At 41.0% G+C, this 15,156-nt stretch overlaps 1 protein-coding gene across 8 annotated transcripts in view; it reads left to right on the forward strand.

Moving 5' to 3' along the window:
* PAN3 (PAN3 poly(A) specific ribonuclease subunit) overlaps positions 1–15,156 on the forward strand; it is a 127,440-nt gene that overhangs the window by 83,447 nt on the left and 28,837 nt on the right. For all 8 annotated transcript variants that reach the window (XR_002336631.1, XM_021065522.1, XM_005668294.3 and 5 more), the window contains 4 exons: positions 6,782–7,029; positions 8,146–8,202; positions 9,582–9,686; positions 10,482–10,539. Coding sequence is in view for 7 of the 8 variants with exons in the window: in XM_021065522.1 (XP_020921181.1) it covers positions 6,782–7,029; positions 8,146–8,202; positions 9,582–9,686; positions 10,482–10,539 (468 nt within the window). In the remaining variant the exon portion in view is untranslated. The remainder of the gene's footprint in view (positions 1–6,781; positions 7,030–8,145; positions 8,203–9,581; positions 9,687–10,481; positions 10,540–15,156) is intronic.

Below are 15,156 nucleotides of genomic sequence, written 5' to 3' on the forward strand. Positions count from 1 at the left end.
TTTTCCATGGTCAGGACGGCGCCCTCTGCCGCCGGACAGCCTGAGCACGTGCTTTTCTGGTTCTCCGCAGGAACTGTGGTGGTGGCACTCTGCGTTGCCTCATCAGAGCCCCTGCTGCCCCCAGAGAGGAAACGTTACCTCTTTCTTTCTTTTCGGCAGACGACTCGTGTGCTGCTCGTGTGCCATCGTCACACGGGGAGTGGGGCACACAGAGAGGGTTGAGGCACCGTTGCCCCACAAAGAGACAGCAAAGGATAAAGTTGCCCCCCAAAGAGAGAGCAAAGGGTCAAGTACAAGGTGGCGGGAATAAGTTTTGAACTCTGATATCCGGAGCGTTTTGACAGCGTAAGAAGCGGTGTGGCAAGGTTGGTTTGGAAGGCGCTGAGGCTGGGTCTGGAGGCTCGGTGTCGACACCGGAGAGAACAGCGGAGGCAGAGGGAGCGGCGGTCGTCGAAGGCCTGCGGGTCCGGAAGCAGCCTGTGCCTCCGGGGACCTTGGTTGGCTCCTGAGGATGGGCGGCATTTCAGCCCATGACCTTGGCTCTCTCGCCATTTCTCTTTTCCTTTTCCACAAAGCCTTCTAATTTTCTGTGTTTAGGTCTTACATATATATTAATATATGTAATATGTTAGGTATTCTGAGGCACTTAATACATATATATTAATATACGTGATATGTTAGGTAATAGGCTAGGTATTCTGAGGCACTTTGTGGTATTGGCTCTTCCAAAAGAAAAAGTTCAGGTTGATTATTCCTAGTGTGTAAATATGTGGTTGACATTTGTATCTTGGTTACTTTGATACATTCGTTTGTTTCTAACGTTTTTATACCTTCTTATGTTGGGACAATTGCTGGCAAATAACAATAGTTTTCTCTCTTCCTTTGTAACCTTTTTTCAGTTACCTTGTTGCATTGGCTGAGGCCTTTAGTTTGGGTGTTCTGAAGATGTCACAGTTGACATTTCTGTCTTGTGTCTGGTTTTAAAAGGGGTTCTTCTGACGTTTTTATGTTGAGGGTTTGCGCTGACATCCTAGATGAGTTTGTATCTGAGAGGACACCTTTTTAAAACTTCTCAGAGACAAGAAAATATTACTTTTGTTTTTTTTCCTAGAAGGGATTTAAAAGCAACCTTAGCAGTTGTTCTTGAGGCATTTATTCAGTGACTTGAATTGGCCACTGAAGCAACACAGAAATATCCACCTCAGTTGAGTTCACAGCTCTGATTTTCCCTTTTATGACTTTTTTTGGGTTTGAATTTTTTACCATGATCATGCCAATTAAAAGGTTTTAGTTGTTAGATATTGCCAAATTTTCTCCAAAAGAAATTGGAATCAATGCTAAAATCAATAACACTAAAAATGTGTGACAGGGAGTTCCCTTGGTGGCTCAGTGGGTTATGAACCTAGCCGGTACCCATGAGGATTTGGGTTCTATCCCTGGCATCACTTAGTGGGTTAAGGATTTGATGTTGCTGTGAGCTGCAGTGCAGGTTGCAGACGCCACTCAGATCTGGTGTTGCTGTGGCTGTGGTGTAGTCCAGCAGCTGCAGCTCTGATTCAACCCCTAGCCTGGGAACCTCCATATGTTTCAGGTTTGGCCCTGGGAAAAAAAAAAAAACAAGGTGTGTGACAGTATTTTTATGCTACCCACCCTTTTAATAACCGTCTCTTAATCCATGCCAGTCTCAGCCAGTGATATTCTGGCTTTAATTTGCATCTGTTTAATAATTAGGAAATGGGAACATCTTTTTATATGTTTGAGGCATTTAAAGTTTCTTTGCTACAAACTGGCTAGTTTTATAATTTATCCATTTTCTAGTGGTTGCTTTCTATTAATGATTTTAAGGGCTGTATAAGATGCTTAGCCCTTTAAGTGTTGGAGATACCTTTTTGCTGTGTAGAAATATTTACTTTTTGAAGAAGTTAAATTGATCACCATTTTCTATTTTGACCTTTGCATTTTATGTTTGCATAACATCATATTTAATTTTTTTTTTTTTTTTTGCTTTTTTTTAGGGCCACACCCATGGCATATGGTGGCTCCCAGGCTAGCGGTCCAATCGAGCCTACAGCACAGCCACAGCAATGCCAGATCCAAGCCATGTCTCTGACCTACACCACAGCTTACGGCAACGCCGGATCCTTAACCCACTGAGCGAGGAGGCCAGGGATCCCCGAAACCTCATGGTTCCTAGTCGGATTTGTTTCCATTGCACCACAATGGAAACTCCTTTCCTGGCTATTCTTAGTGTTTATTTTTCCATGTGAATAGAGTTGGTTTGGCTAATTTAAAAAAATTCTCGTTTTTTTTTTTTTTTTTTTTTTAATTAGCATTGTGCTTTTAGATGAATTAGGCATAGAATTGACATTTTTACAAGTAAGTGTAGGTATTTATTTCTTTTTCTTCCAAGTTGTCTTTTGTTTCTGACAGTAAAGTCTTAGCCTTTTCTTCCTCTTAAGTCCTGCACATTCTAGGTAGGTTTATGCCTAGATATTTTATCTTTTTATTGCTAATTAATGCCTTAATTATTGCTAATTAATGTCAGCAGTATCTGTTTATTGCTAATTATTGCAGTTTATTTGTTGTCCCCCCCATGCATATACACTCACACACTCACTCTCCTGCACCTGTCGGATTAAGGGAGTTTTCTTGATCCTTCTCCCCTCACTTTCAGCAAAACTTAGATATTAATAACTTTTTGTTGAGATGTAAATCACAAATCTTAAGATTCATCTTTTATTTTTATTTTTTTGCCTTTTACGGCTGTACCCGAGGTATATGGAGGTTCCCAGGCTAGGGATCTAATTGGAGCTGCAGCCGCTGGCCTACACCACAGCCACAGCAACGCCGGATCTGAGCCTCGTCTGCAACCTACACCACAGCTCACGGTAGCACCAGATCCTTAACCCACTGAGCGAGGCCACGGATCAAACCCGCAACCTCATGCTTCCTAGTCGGATGTGTTTCTGCTGCTCCATGACGGGAACTCGGCACAGTTGGGTGGGTTTGGTGTCCTCCAGGCTGTGTCGCTATCATTGTGGTCTCATTCTGCCGCATTTTTATCATCGGAAAAGAAACTTTTACCTCTTAGTGCTCGTTCTCCCTCCCCCTTTCCTCAGTCCCTGGAAACCACTCATCTCCTTTCCGTCTTTATGGATCTGCCTCTTCTGGACATTTTATGCAACTAGAATCATACACCATGTGGCCTTTTTGTGTCTGGCCTCTTTCACCTAATGTTTTCAAGCTTCCTCCACGTCGTAGGGTGTATATCAGTATTTTGCGGGTGAATAACATTGCACGTGTGTGTAGGTCACATTTTGTTTATGCGTTTACCTTTGCCAGTCCTTAGCCGTTTGTGTGGTTTCCACATTCTGACTATTATGTATGATGCTGCTATTCATGTATGGTTTTTGTGTGAACATAATGTTTTTAGTTCTCTTGGGAGAGCTACTTAGGAGTAGGCTCGCTGGCAACAACTGGAGGAACTGGCAAACTTTTCAAAAAAGTGACTGCATGATTTTATATCACCAGCAGTGTGTGAGGATTTCATTTTTCCATTTCCTCACGAATGCTTGTTCTTGTTTTTGATTACAGCCTTCATAGTAGGTGTGAAGTGCTATCAATGGTGGTTTTGATTTGCGTGTCTCTGATGACAAGTGCTGCTGAGCTGCTTTTTTTCGGTGCTTATTGGCCATTTGTATATCTCCTTTGGAAGAATGTCTGTTCACATCTTGTGACAAGCTGACATGTTATATATTTTACTCAGTTCTTTAACATGTTTGTAAATATTTTAGTGGCACCAAGCTGTGCCTTTTGTGGCTATGTATGATTTTTCAATAATTTTAGAGGTTAATTCCATTTCTAGTTTCCCATACAATTTGCGTTCTCTTATTACCCTCATGGGTGGTGATACTTACTGCTGTACACATTTTATTTTGAATATGTTTAAATGACTCCAGTCAGCCGCAGCTCAGATTTATGAACTCAAATTTCAGTGCTGGAATTTTGTAGTAGAAGAGCCACAAAATAGAAAATTCTTAAGAGAAAGTCTTCTACTTACAACTTGTGAATTCTACTGTGTGTGAATTTCTTCACCGATGGGATTGCTTTTGGTACTCTTTTCCCATGTATTTAGCTTTAAAGAGAGAGTCTACCTTGTGTTTCCCCTGTACGCCTACCCTGGCTTCAGGATCTTTGTCTTCACTCCCGCTGCAGCCCCGCCCCCCAGAGCTTAAGGAGTCACCCGTGCTACTGAGGGTAGGGGGCCTCCTTTCTAGTGTCTAGTGTAAGGCTTAGGGATTGGGCACCTGCATAGACTATTGGATAAGAGCGCAGGCTTTGGGCTCAAATAGACATGAGTTTGAATCTTGATTCTTTTGTTTAATAATCTATATTTGCCCTTAACAATAAATTTTTAAAAATTAAGTTAGTTTCTTCCTCTGGGAAGTGACTGTGTTACGCCTGCCTCACAGCATTTTGTGAGGATTGAATAAGCCGGTGTATGGGAAGCACTTTGTGTTTGACACACGGGAAGTGCTTAGGAATTGGTAGCTGTATTTGTTGCTGTTATTTAAGTTAAAGGTAGTAAACAAATTGACTGATTTTGGTGACTTGGCCAGTTTTATCTTGGAAAGACTTAGACACTAGCTTTAGGAAAAATGTCTAGATGCCTTTCATATTAGATAAGAGGGGAGCATTTATCTTTTGAAAATAGTTTAGTAATCCCCCCAATCTTTGAGGTATGGATTAACTTGGAATTAAATATATAGTGTACACTTAGAAAAAACACAGAACTCTGAAACAGGTTTTTTTTTTTTTTTTAATGAGGCTTAATATATTTTTAGTATTTTTAAAAAGGATTTTAGATTTTTAAAGTTTCTCTTAGATATATTTAAGACATACTTGAGAATTCCTGACCTATTTTAATGCCAGTGCAGTAGACATTGTGTCATAGCAGGAGGAGTTTTAAATTGGAAGTTGAGGAGTTCCTGTTGTGGCTCAGCAGTAGCAAACCTGACTAGTATCCATGAGGATGTGGGTTCAATCCCAGGCCCCGCTCAGTGGGTTAAGGATCTGACATTGCAGTGAGCTGCAGTGTAGGTTGCAGATGCAGCTCAGATCTGGTATTGCTCTGGCTGTGGCGTCTGGCAGCTGCAGCTCTGCTCTGACCCCTAGCCTGAGAACTTCCATATACCGTGCGTGCAGCCCTAAAAATTAATTAATTAATTAATTAATTAATTGAAAGTTTGGAGACTTGGGTTTGAGGCCTGGCTTTGCTGCTGACTTTGTGCAAGTTTCCTTGGTCGGAGAACAAGCCCCCTTGTCTAAGTTCTGATCTGTACTGTGGTGCTTTACCCTGCCTTTCCTCACATATTTGCTCAGAAAATCAGATGAAATCAAGATCCCAGGGCTCTTGAGAAAGTAGAGAGCGCTCCAGAGTAGAGGTAAAAGTTACCTCAGGTCTCACCGTATCTTTGTTCACACCTACATCTTTAAAAAACCAAAACAAAACAATGTTGGTGTTTTATGAATTTTTAGCCATTGAAATTCGTATCTCTGTTAATCATCTTTCTGTGACCAGAGGCATCTCCGGCAACTTCTTTCTTGAACTGTGAGATAGCGTCTTACTTCAAAGGTGAAGGGTTTTAGTTGTTCCCTAAATAGCCAGAAAACAGTTGGTGGATAAGCTCCTTTTTTTCAGAACGTGTACCTGGCTCTAGGAACCATTTTCAGTCTCTGCTCAGAACCGATCACCTCCGTGAAGCCTTTGACCAACTCTACCTGGTTTTACTTAGTCCGCGTTCCATCTGCGTTTGTGCATGTAGTTTGTAGTATATTAATTTATATTTGGGTGTTCTTGGGTGTAAATTTATATTTGGTGTTCTTCTATGTCTTTTACGTGTGCCCTGGCCTTGTTTTCTCAGCTACCTTGTGGTCTCTTAAAGGGCCACGACAGCGGTCCTTGGCCTTTGTTCCCCATAGATTCATTCATGGTAGAGGATGCTCTGCCTACAGAGGTTTCTTAACAGTTGCGTTTAGGTAAAACTTGAAGTACAACAGAGTGATATCAGTTGGACTAATTTTAAACAGTACCCATCCTCAGGAATTTCCAGTTGTCTGCTGTAATGTGTGCCTGTTTAAAGATAAAAGGCATCAGAAGAGTATACTCCTTGACCAAAAAACATTGTATTTAAGCTGCCATATATTTCAACTAGGACTGTACCTGGGTTTTTTGGTTTTTGTTTTTGCTTTTTCAAACCATTTTATTAATTGTGTTTGGCCCAAAGAGATCTAGTAAACCTCATTAAATAGTTTGATTTTTTTTTTAATGCTATAATATTTTAGGGAAATGTGATATTTATATTGATCCTAGCCATAGTTTTAAGTGATTCTTTACAAAAGAGGAATTATGCCCTTTATAAAAGAAAGGCTTGTAGAATCCCAGTTATTTCTGATTTTTTCATTCAATTAATTTATTGTTATCAGTAATTCTTAAAACTCATGAAGTTACTCAAGTAAATCGTGATTAACATGAGAGTTATTCCTATAATAAATTTCCTCCTTTCCAATTTGGAAACAACTGTATTTGGAAAAAAGAAATTCTTTACATTTGCTTTAATCAGAGCTTTCTCTAAAACAAGATACAAGTCTTTTATTTTTTGCACTTAAATAATTTTGTTAAGTATGTTTCTTCCAAATGAATGTTTGCATTTTGTGTTCCAGATTTTTTTCTCTAAAACCAATTTTTGCTTTCTAAGAAGTGTTTTTACATCTTCTTCAGGAATGTCACTGTCTGCTGGATCTTCCCCGCTGCATTCCCCTAAGATCACTCCACACACTTCCCCTGCTCCCAGGAGAAGAAGTCACACTCCAAATCCAGCAAGTTACATGGTGCCTTCTAGTGCCTCTACACCTGTTAACCATCCGGTTCCTCAGACTCCGTCCTCCGGCCAGGTCATCCAGAAGGAGACCGTCGGCGGAACCACCTACTTCTACACGGACTCGACCCCGGCCCCTGTGAGCTCAGTGGTAGGTCTGCATTAAAAGAGAAGCGGTGGGGCTCTTAGGTAACAGGTCTTCTTATTAAGGAGGTTGGCGAGGAGGCTTGCCCCCTCCTGTATCTTTTTACTGTCACCTGAAAAAGTACGTAATTTTCTAACGTAGATGGCCATTCTCATCTCTTCGTACTTTTTCAAAATAATCCATTTCTGCATTAATGACACCTCTAGTTTTGGATAAATATGGCTTTAATCAGAAATTAGATATTATTCAAGCTCTGGTTTAGTCGTTTATGGCATGTTTTGTTGACAGGGTTACCTAGTACTTGTGCCGGCTGGAGGTGGCGTTTGCTGATGATTGTTTATAGGTTTAGATAGTTTCAATCTCTAGTTAGAAATCAGAGGAGACTAGGTGGTTTCTTATCAGTCGTTATGGAAAGTAATTTGATGATAAATGCTTGCTCAGACTAGGCAGTGATTTAATAGCTAGAACTCTGGGTCGCGGAGGCCACAGTGGCAGGAGGACCCAGTATGGGTCTCTGATAAGGAGGGAGGAGGTTTAGGGAGCCCTGACTATGTGCAGGGAGAGCTGCCAAAGGACTGGGGGGCGGCGGGGAGGGGCGTGGCATGTTCCATAAATGGTACCTTTTTAGTTTCAGAATTTTGTCCATGTTCAAAAATGATTGAACTATAGACAGATAAGTAGTAGGTGAGGCTCTCATGAGTCAGAAAGCTAAATTCCGTTCAAATATGAAAGCCGGTCTAAACCATAGACCTTTGACAAAATCATAGGCTATAGGCTTAGATGAAAAGAATGTGGATTTTAGTAGGGTTTTTATCCCATAAGTTACATTAATGATTTATTTTGATGGTAGTCACTGTTTTATTAAAAGACAGTTTGAGTGGAAAGACAGCAGATTTCTGTTTTTCCTCTTGAAGCATCCCAGTGCTGCATTGTTTGGGGACTCTTGAATCTTAGTGCCTCTGAGATCGTTCCCCTGATGGTAAATGGGCATGACCTGTGCCTAAAGGTGCATGGGAAATAAATGTGACGACATTTCTAGATGTACTCGTAAATCATGTACCATGCTTTTTAAAAAATTATGCAACAGCTAATAGTTTTATGTTTTGTTTTGTTTTTTGTCAGAGGTCTTTCAAAAATTATCACAGAACAGCTTGCCGAACAGAAGGTCAAATAATTGAGGTAGAGTAGAAACTTTTCTTGCTCCTTTCAAGTAAGAATTCCAACAATGTTTTACTTTGGGGGGGGGTGTTATGTTTTATAATCGTTTACATTTTTAGTCTATTTTACTTCATCACATATGGAGAAAAAAGTTTAATGTATAGAAAGGTCATTTTGCCACAAAACTGCCTCAGCTGTTTTTATAATGTTTATACCCTTCAAACCACTCTTAAAACTATGTTCCTGGTAGACCTGAGGTCGTTAAGCTAAACTGTACTATCTGGTGTAAGCAAACCCAGGCAAGAAAGAGGTGCTATCCTCCCAGCAGTCAGAGTTTAAAGGAAGTCTTTCACATATTGCAAAACCACTTCCTGCTTGAGATCCAGAGCAGATTAATCATCTGAGGTCTCCAGAAATTGGCTGAATTCATTTTTAAGAGAGAAAAAAAAACTTTGTCTGTTTTAATTAAAAATGAAAGACTAAAACCTAAGCTGTTTTAGGATGCACTTTGTATTCGTTTTTGGGTTTTTTTTGTCTTCTATAAGGCCGCACCCGAGGCATATGGAGGTTCCCAGGCTAGGGGTCTGATCAGAGCTGTAGCCGCTGGCCCACGCCACAGCCACAGCAACACTGCAACACAGGATCCGAGCCGCATCTGCGGGCTACACCCCAGCTCACGGCAATGCTGGATCTTTAACCCACGGAGTGAGGCCAGGGATCATACCCACAACCTCGTGGTTCCTAGTCGGATTCGTTAACGGCTGAGCCATGACGGGAACTCCTTAGGATGCAGTTTAATTTTTGCATGGTGGACCAGTGAAGGGAAGGAGAGGCAGAGGGAAAAGGGGAGGGAGCAGGTGATGGGAAGAATGACAGACAGGACTCAGGTGAGTGGATTGGCTGCAGTTTGATTGGAAGGCGGATACCTCATCTCGCCCTCTCTGCACCTCAGCTCCGACCCAGAGTATGTTGGTCCTTCTTACTGTTGTAGTTGGAAGTGTTCATAAGTATCTATCTAGGCAACACCTTGTTTTGTTTGGCTGCAAGAAACCTTTCAGAGGGCTGTTGTTTGGGCGCCCAGGGCAGTAAGGCCATGATCTGATTGTACTTACACACTGTGTAAGATTTCTTCCAAAGAGCCACTCTTGCCTCTCAGTGGGGCTCAGAGTTTACACTACCTGAAGGAATGTTTCCTTTCTTAACTAGATGTTAAGAAATTGGTTATTTCAATATAAGATTATTTTAAAAATGAATTCATTCAGAAGATATTCTGATAAACGCTATCCTCCAAGATGTTTGATTCACTGTCATTTAAAGCTTAAAATTTGATCAAAGTAATGATAAACCTTATCAATGGAGAAAAATTGATCATTACATTTCCCCCCCTTACTGCCTTGTAGGTATTTCCAAACTATCATATTTATCCCCCAACTGCACCTCACGTTGCTTACATGCAGCCGAAAGCAAATGCCCCTTCCTTCTTCATGGCCGATGAGCTCCGACAGGTATGCTTTCAGAATTCCTAATGGAAATACTTCAGGTCTTTGGTGCTTTAGCAAAGAACTGGAGAAAGAACAGAACTCTTTTCACACCATGTTATTTAATCAGATATGCTGACACAGATAGAATTTAGAATTGTTGAGTTCTAATTGATAAGTTTATTTAAGGAAACCTGTTTTTCAAGAAAACTGCAAGTAGTTGTGTGATGATATAAAACATATAAAACGTGGAATAGCTATCTAAATGGGCCATCCTTCTGCTCTTCATATCCTGTGCATTGACTGGCCTCTAGAGTCAAAAATAAATAATTTCAATGGTTTCTAACTGCTAGACAACTTTTTGCTAATATCTGTAGTAGTTAATGAGTCGTTTGTCCTAGAAATGAACCTCATTTGCAGAGAGCTCAGTATTTTCTATAAAGTAGATTTTACAAAATAATTTACTTTAGGTTTTTTTGGTTAACAGCTATTTTTTGATGTGTAGAATTTTATTTTACTTTTAGATTCTCGGAAATATTTTATTTCACAGAAATAAGTTGTACCAGTGTATTGTCTGCAGAGTGCATTACAGGCATAGCCACAGAGTTAGTCATATGCATTGTTTCAGAGCACTGCTGGATTATGGGAATGTCTATCTAGGACTGGAATTTAGACATTTTACTGTTATTGGAGATGTTATTTCGTGATATCGCATTAAAAGGTGCATGTGCCAAAAATATTAATAGGCTATTTAGCTGTAAAAGGAAACCCAGATTTCAGAAGCTGTACGTAGATGTAAATATACTTCTTTTCTTTTCTCAGGAGCTCATTAACAGACACTTAATAACGATGGCTCAAATTGATCAAGCAGATATGCCAGGTAAAATGCGCGTTGGTCGATCCTTCCTTTTAGAGGATACTGTAATCCTTCTGTAGTCTTACATGTTTTATGCCTTAAACTAGCTAATTACTATCTTATGATATATTTATTTGAAATCTGCTTAAGAAGAATTCCAAGATGCCAGTGATCATCTAGGTTGTTTTGTTTGTTTGTTTGTTTTTCAAATAATTCTACATGTGATAAGATTCTGATTTAGTTCATCAGAAAATAAAGCATTAGAATTCGTGGTGATGTGCCTCACTCTGCACTGGAATGTTGCGTTTGAGGCTTGATGACGTTTGAGGCTTGATGACGTTGGGGTCAGAGGTACTTAGGGCAGGGCGGGGACGGTGGTTGTTGTTACTTTTGAGAGGCAGCCTTGCAGGCAGTGTCCTAATAAGACTTTCTGTGTGTCGATTTTTTTCCTCGCCGAAGTCCTGTGATGTACACACTGATATTATCGTCTCCGTGTGACATGTGAGGGACACTGAAGCCAACAGGCAGGTTAAGCAGCTTTACTTTAAGACAGTGGCTAGTAATTGTCTGGCTGAGTCAGGATTTAAACCCGGGTTTTCCTGACTGTACCATAGTGTTTCTCAGCTGTATTAAAATCTTCCGGTTCCCTTCCTAGCTGCTGCTTTTTTTTTTTTTTTTTTGTCTTTTTGCCTTTTCTAGAGCCATTCCTGCAGCATATGGAGGTTCCCAGGCTAGGGGTCGAATCGGAGCTGTAGCTGCCAGCCTACGCCAGAGCCACAGCAACGCGGGGTGCAAGCCACGTCTGCATCCTACACCACAGCTCACGGCAACGCTGGGTCCTTAACCCACTGAGCAAGGCCAGGGATTGAACCCGCAACCTCATGGTTCCTAGTCGGATTCATTAACCACTGCTCCACGACGGGAACTCCTCCCTAGCTTATTCTTTATAGTCAAGATTAAATGTGTTTAACTTAGCAAAACTTTATAAAGAATACACTAGGAATCAAGGATTCACCATCTTTGTGATCTGATCACTGAGCATATTCTTGATTGGTAAAGAATGAGAAGAAATAGGTCTGGCTGTCACATCTTTAAGCCTGTTCTTTTCAGTTTAGATGGGCAGGAGATTTATTTGTTGAAGCCTTTGAAGTGCTCAGGTTGGAATTTTCTTTACTGTTAAGCATTGCCTTTGAGGCCCTATTCAGAGTTTTGTCTTGTTTTTTTTAAAAGACTAATTAGAAGATGCTATTTACAATGGTTTCAGAATATCAGTACCTAGGAATAAATACAACAAAACATTTGTAAGCTCTCACTAGAGGTGTTAAGCAAGATAAACAAATAGAGTGAAATACTATATTCATGAGTAGGAAGGCATAATGATTAAGGTATCCGTTTTTCTAAACTGTAGATTCAGTATAATTTCAGTCAAAGGGCATGAGCTATTTTTTACTCACAGTCCTTCTGACACAGAATTCACATCCTAACAATTTAATTGTTAAGGGCACAGCCTCATAAGACCACTCTGGCTTCAGATGCCAGCCGAAATGGGAGTACCCAGGCTACTTGTATTTCTGTCTGGCCATCTGCAAATTTAGGGGTTTTCACAGCACACCCCAGGTTTGGTGATTTGCTGTGATGACTCACAGAATGCAGGAGAGCAGTTTATAAACTGTTACTGGCTCATTATACAAGGTTATACAAGGAATAGCCAAATGGAAGAGAGGGCAAAGTCTGGGAGGGAGTGTGGCGGGCGGGATTTCTCTGCCATCTCTGGTGTGCCACCTTCCCAGCCCCCCCTGTGCTCACCTGTGAGCTCTCTGCACCCAACTTCTGAGGAGTTCTTGTGAAAGTTTCATTGTTTGGGTGGTTGATAGTTAACTCAGTCTCCAGCCCCTTTTCTCCTCCCTGGAAGATTGGGTGGTTGGCTGAAAATTCCACACTTCTAATCAAGATTTGGTCTTTATTTTTTATTATATTATAGCATGACAGAGCTTTTCATGGTGTATGATACAATATATCCAAGAGTAAAGGTTCAAGACTTCCTGGAGCACTTCCAAGATTACGATTAGGATTTTGGGTGGTGCGGGGTGGGGGAGGCTGGGTTGGAGTCTGTAGGCACTAAAACAATGTGGTGACAGCGCTGGATTAGACACATTGATTGATGGAACACACTGGGGAGAACGTAGACACAGTCTGTTACAGAGGTGGCCTAGAAAGGCTAGAAAGGCAGTGGGAGAGTGGTCCTTGATGGTAAAAGACGGTGTCACTACAGTTGGGTCCTTATCTCTGACCGCGTGCCGAAACTCACTCCAGATAGATCAAGAGCTTAAATGTCTACAACAAAACTTTAAAACTAAAATGTAGATGAGTAAATGCGATGTTTCTGTCGAGAAAGATCTTCTCTGCTGGAGGCAAATACTGTTAACTCTTAAAGGCAGTACGGGTAAATTTTATTGAATTAAAATAAAAACAATGCAGAGGTGTCTGTAGTAAAGAAGAAACTTGGAGGAAGATTTTACACAGTTGACAAAAGGAAAATCACAAATCAGTAAGAGCCCAAACTTTTAAAAATGGCCAAAAGATAGGAATCGGTATTTCAAGGAAGTGGACATTGATAGAATCAAAAATACATGAAGACCTGTTGAACATCACTGACGATGGGGAGACAAATGAGAGGTCGGTTCAAGTCCTGACCCTGCTGCAGTTTGAGGCTGTGGACTCACAAGTTCTCCAGTGCTCTTGGTGCTGGGAGTTGGTGAACCTGTTGTCACTGGAAACTTCCTCAAGTTGAATATCTGTACACCGTGTGATCTAGCAGTTCTGCTCATAGAGAGCGGTAAACTATACATTTTTACCAGAAAACATGCTAAGTATCCACACCACCACTGCTTACAAGAGCCGAAACCGGGATCATTCCAAACCCTGGTCTTAAAGGCCAGTGGATGAATGAATTGATCTTGTCAGATAATGGAACATCATGCAGCGGTTTCAATGAAGAAAGTACATGTCGCGGAAGAATCTCAGTAACGTAACATGAAGTAAAAACGCGAGCCTCAGAAGACTCCGTAGAGCGTGCTACCTTTTTATAAAGTTAAAATTTATGTATGTCTTTACATTTGTGTAAATGCATATATACGTACTCATGCATAATCAACTTTTGAGGACTACGTGTAGTATAATGACACTGTATAAAAAGGGAAGGCAGAGAGAGAGGAGGGTAGCGAGAACCATATATTTAAATGACATGAGATCAAGGTCTGAGCTTTTTCTCTGTGCTGAGTTTGCTCACTGTATTATTAAGAATAATTAACTGAATAAAAGCAGACCATGCCTGGACATGAACCAGAGTTTTGAGTGCCACAAACTAAAGACTGTGGTTCAGCCAAGTCTGTGTACTTGTGTTCAGGCAAGGCTTAATAAATGGTTTCTTATGTTGCTGCGCTCGCTGGTCTTTCATGTCCCGTGTTTACTGTTAACCATCGTCTCATGTTGACCCGCTTATTCATCTTCATCTTGGAGTTCCCGTAGCGATTCAGCAGAATCGAATCTGACTGGCATCCATGAGGTTGCAGGTTCAATCCTTGGCCTCGCTCAGTGGCTTAAGGATCTGGCATTGCCGTGAGGTGTGGTGTAGGTCGCAGATACGGCTCAGATCCCGCTTTGGTGGCTGTGGTGTAGGCCAGCAGCTACAGCTCCGATTTGATCACTAGCCTGGGAACCTCCATGTGCCGCGGGGTGTGGCCCTAAAAAGACAAAAAAAAAAAAAAAACAAAAAACAAACAAAACAAAAATACTAAACTACATCTTGCTGACTTTTTTCTTTCCTTTTTTCATTCCATTCTTCATAGTTACGTCAAATTAGTACTTCTAAACTCGAATCAAAATGTATTTCCTGTGGGTCAGTGGTTCTCAGTCAGATACGATTTTAACCCTCATAGGTCATTTGGCAACACAATTTTTAATTGTCACAACTGGCAGCAGAGTGCTGTTGGCTCCTAGAGGCTTGAGGCCATGGATGCTGCTCCATAAACACCCTGCAGTGCACAGGACAGGCCTCAGCAAAAAAGATTGTCTGGTCCAGTATGTCACTGGTGCTGAAGTTGGAGGCCGCCGTGGAGTCACCGTTCAGCAGCTTAGATCCAGTCCATCATTCTGTATGTTCTTTGAGGGGAAGCTGGGTTGAATAGAGGAAAGAAACGGAGGCTTTCTTTTTTAACTTTATTTTTAATGTTATTTGGTGGACCTGAGTCCAAGACTAAAAATGGGCTCAACTAAAGAGTGTATTTCGGTTGGTCACCTTCCAAGTTGCTTTTCTTTTCTTTGATTTTTGATGCCAAGCTGTGATGGAGGCACCCCTGCCCCCTTTAATTTATACTTAATTTTGCGCATTTGTTAAATTGAACTAGAAACAAAGAACCCAGTGAGTTTTGCTTTAGTGGAAACATTTGGTTTTCGAAGTTAATGTTAAGTCACCTGTGATTGTTCCAGAGTAGGCCGTGATATGTAGTGTTAAAAGATGATGTTCTGAAAGAAGGTGAAATCCGGGTGTAGAGACAGAAGAATGAGAATGTATTAAATCTTGGAGGAACCAGTCCCGTGGCGTAGAGCACATTATAGATCAGGAATATTGAAGCAAATGTT

The sequence above is a fragment of the Sus scrofa genome, chromosome 11 (assembly GCF_000003025.6).
Source record: "Sus scrofa isolate TJ Tabasco breed Duroc chromosome 11, Sscrofa11.1, whole genome shotgun sequence".
Taxonomy (NCBI): Eukaryota; Metazoa; Chordata; class Mammalia; order Artiodactyla; family Suidae; genus Sus; species Sus scrofa.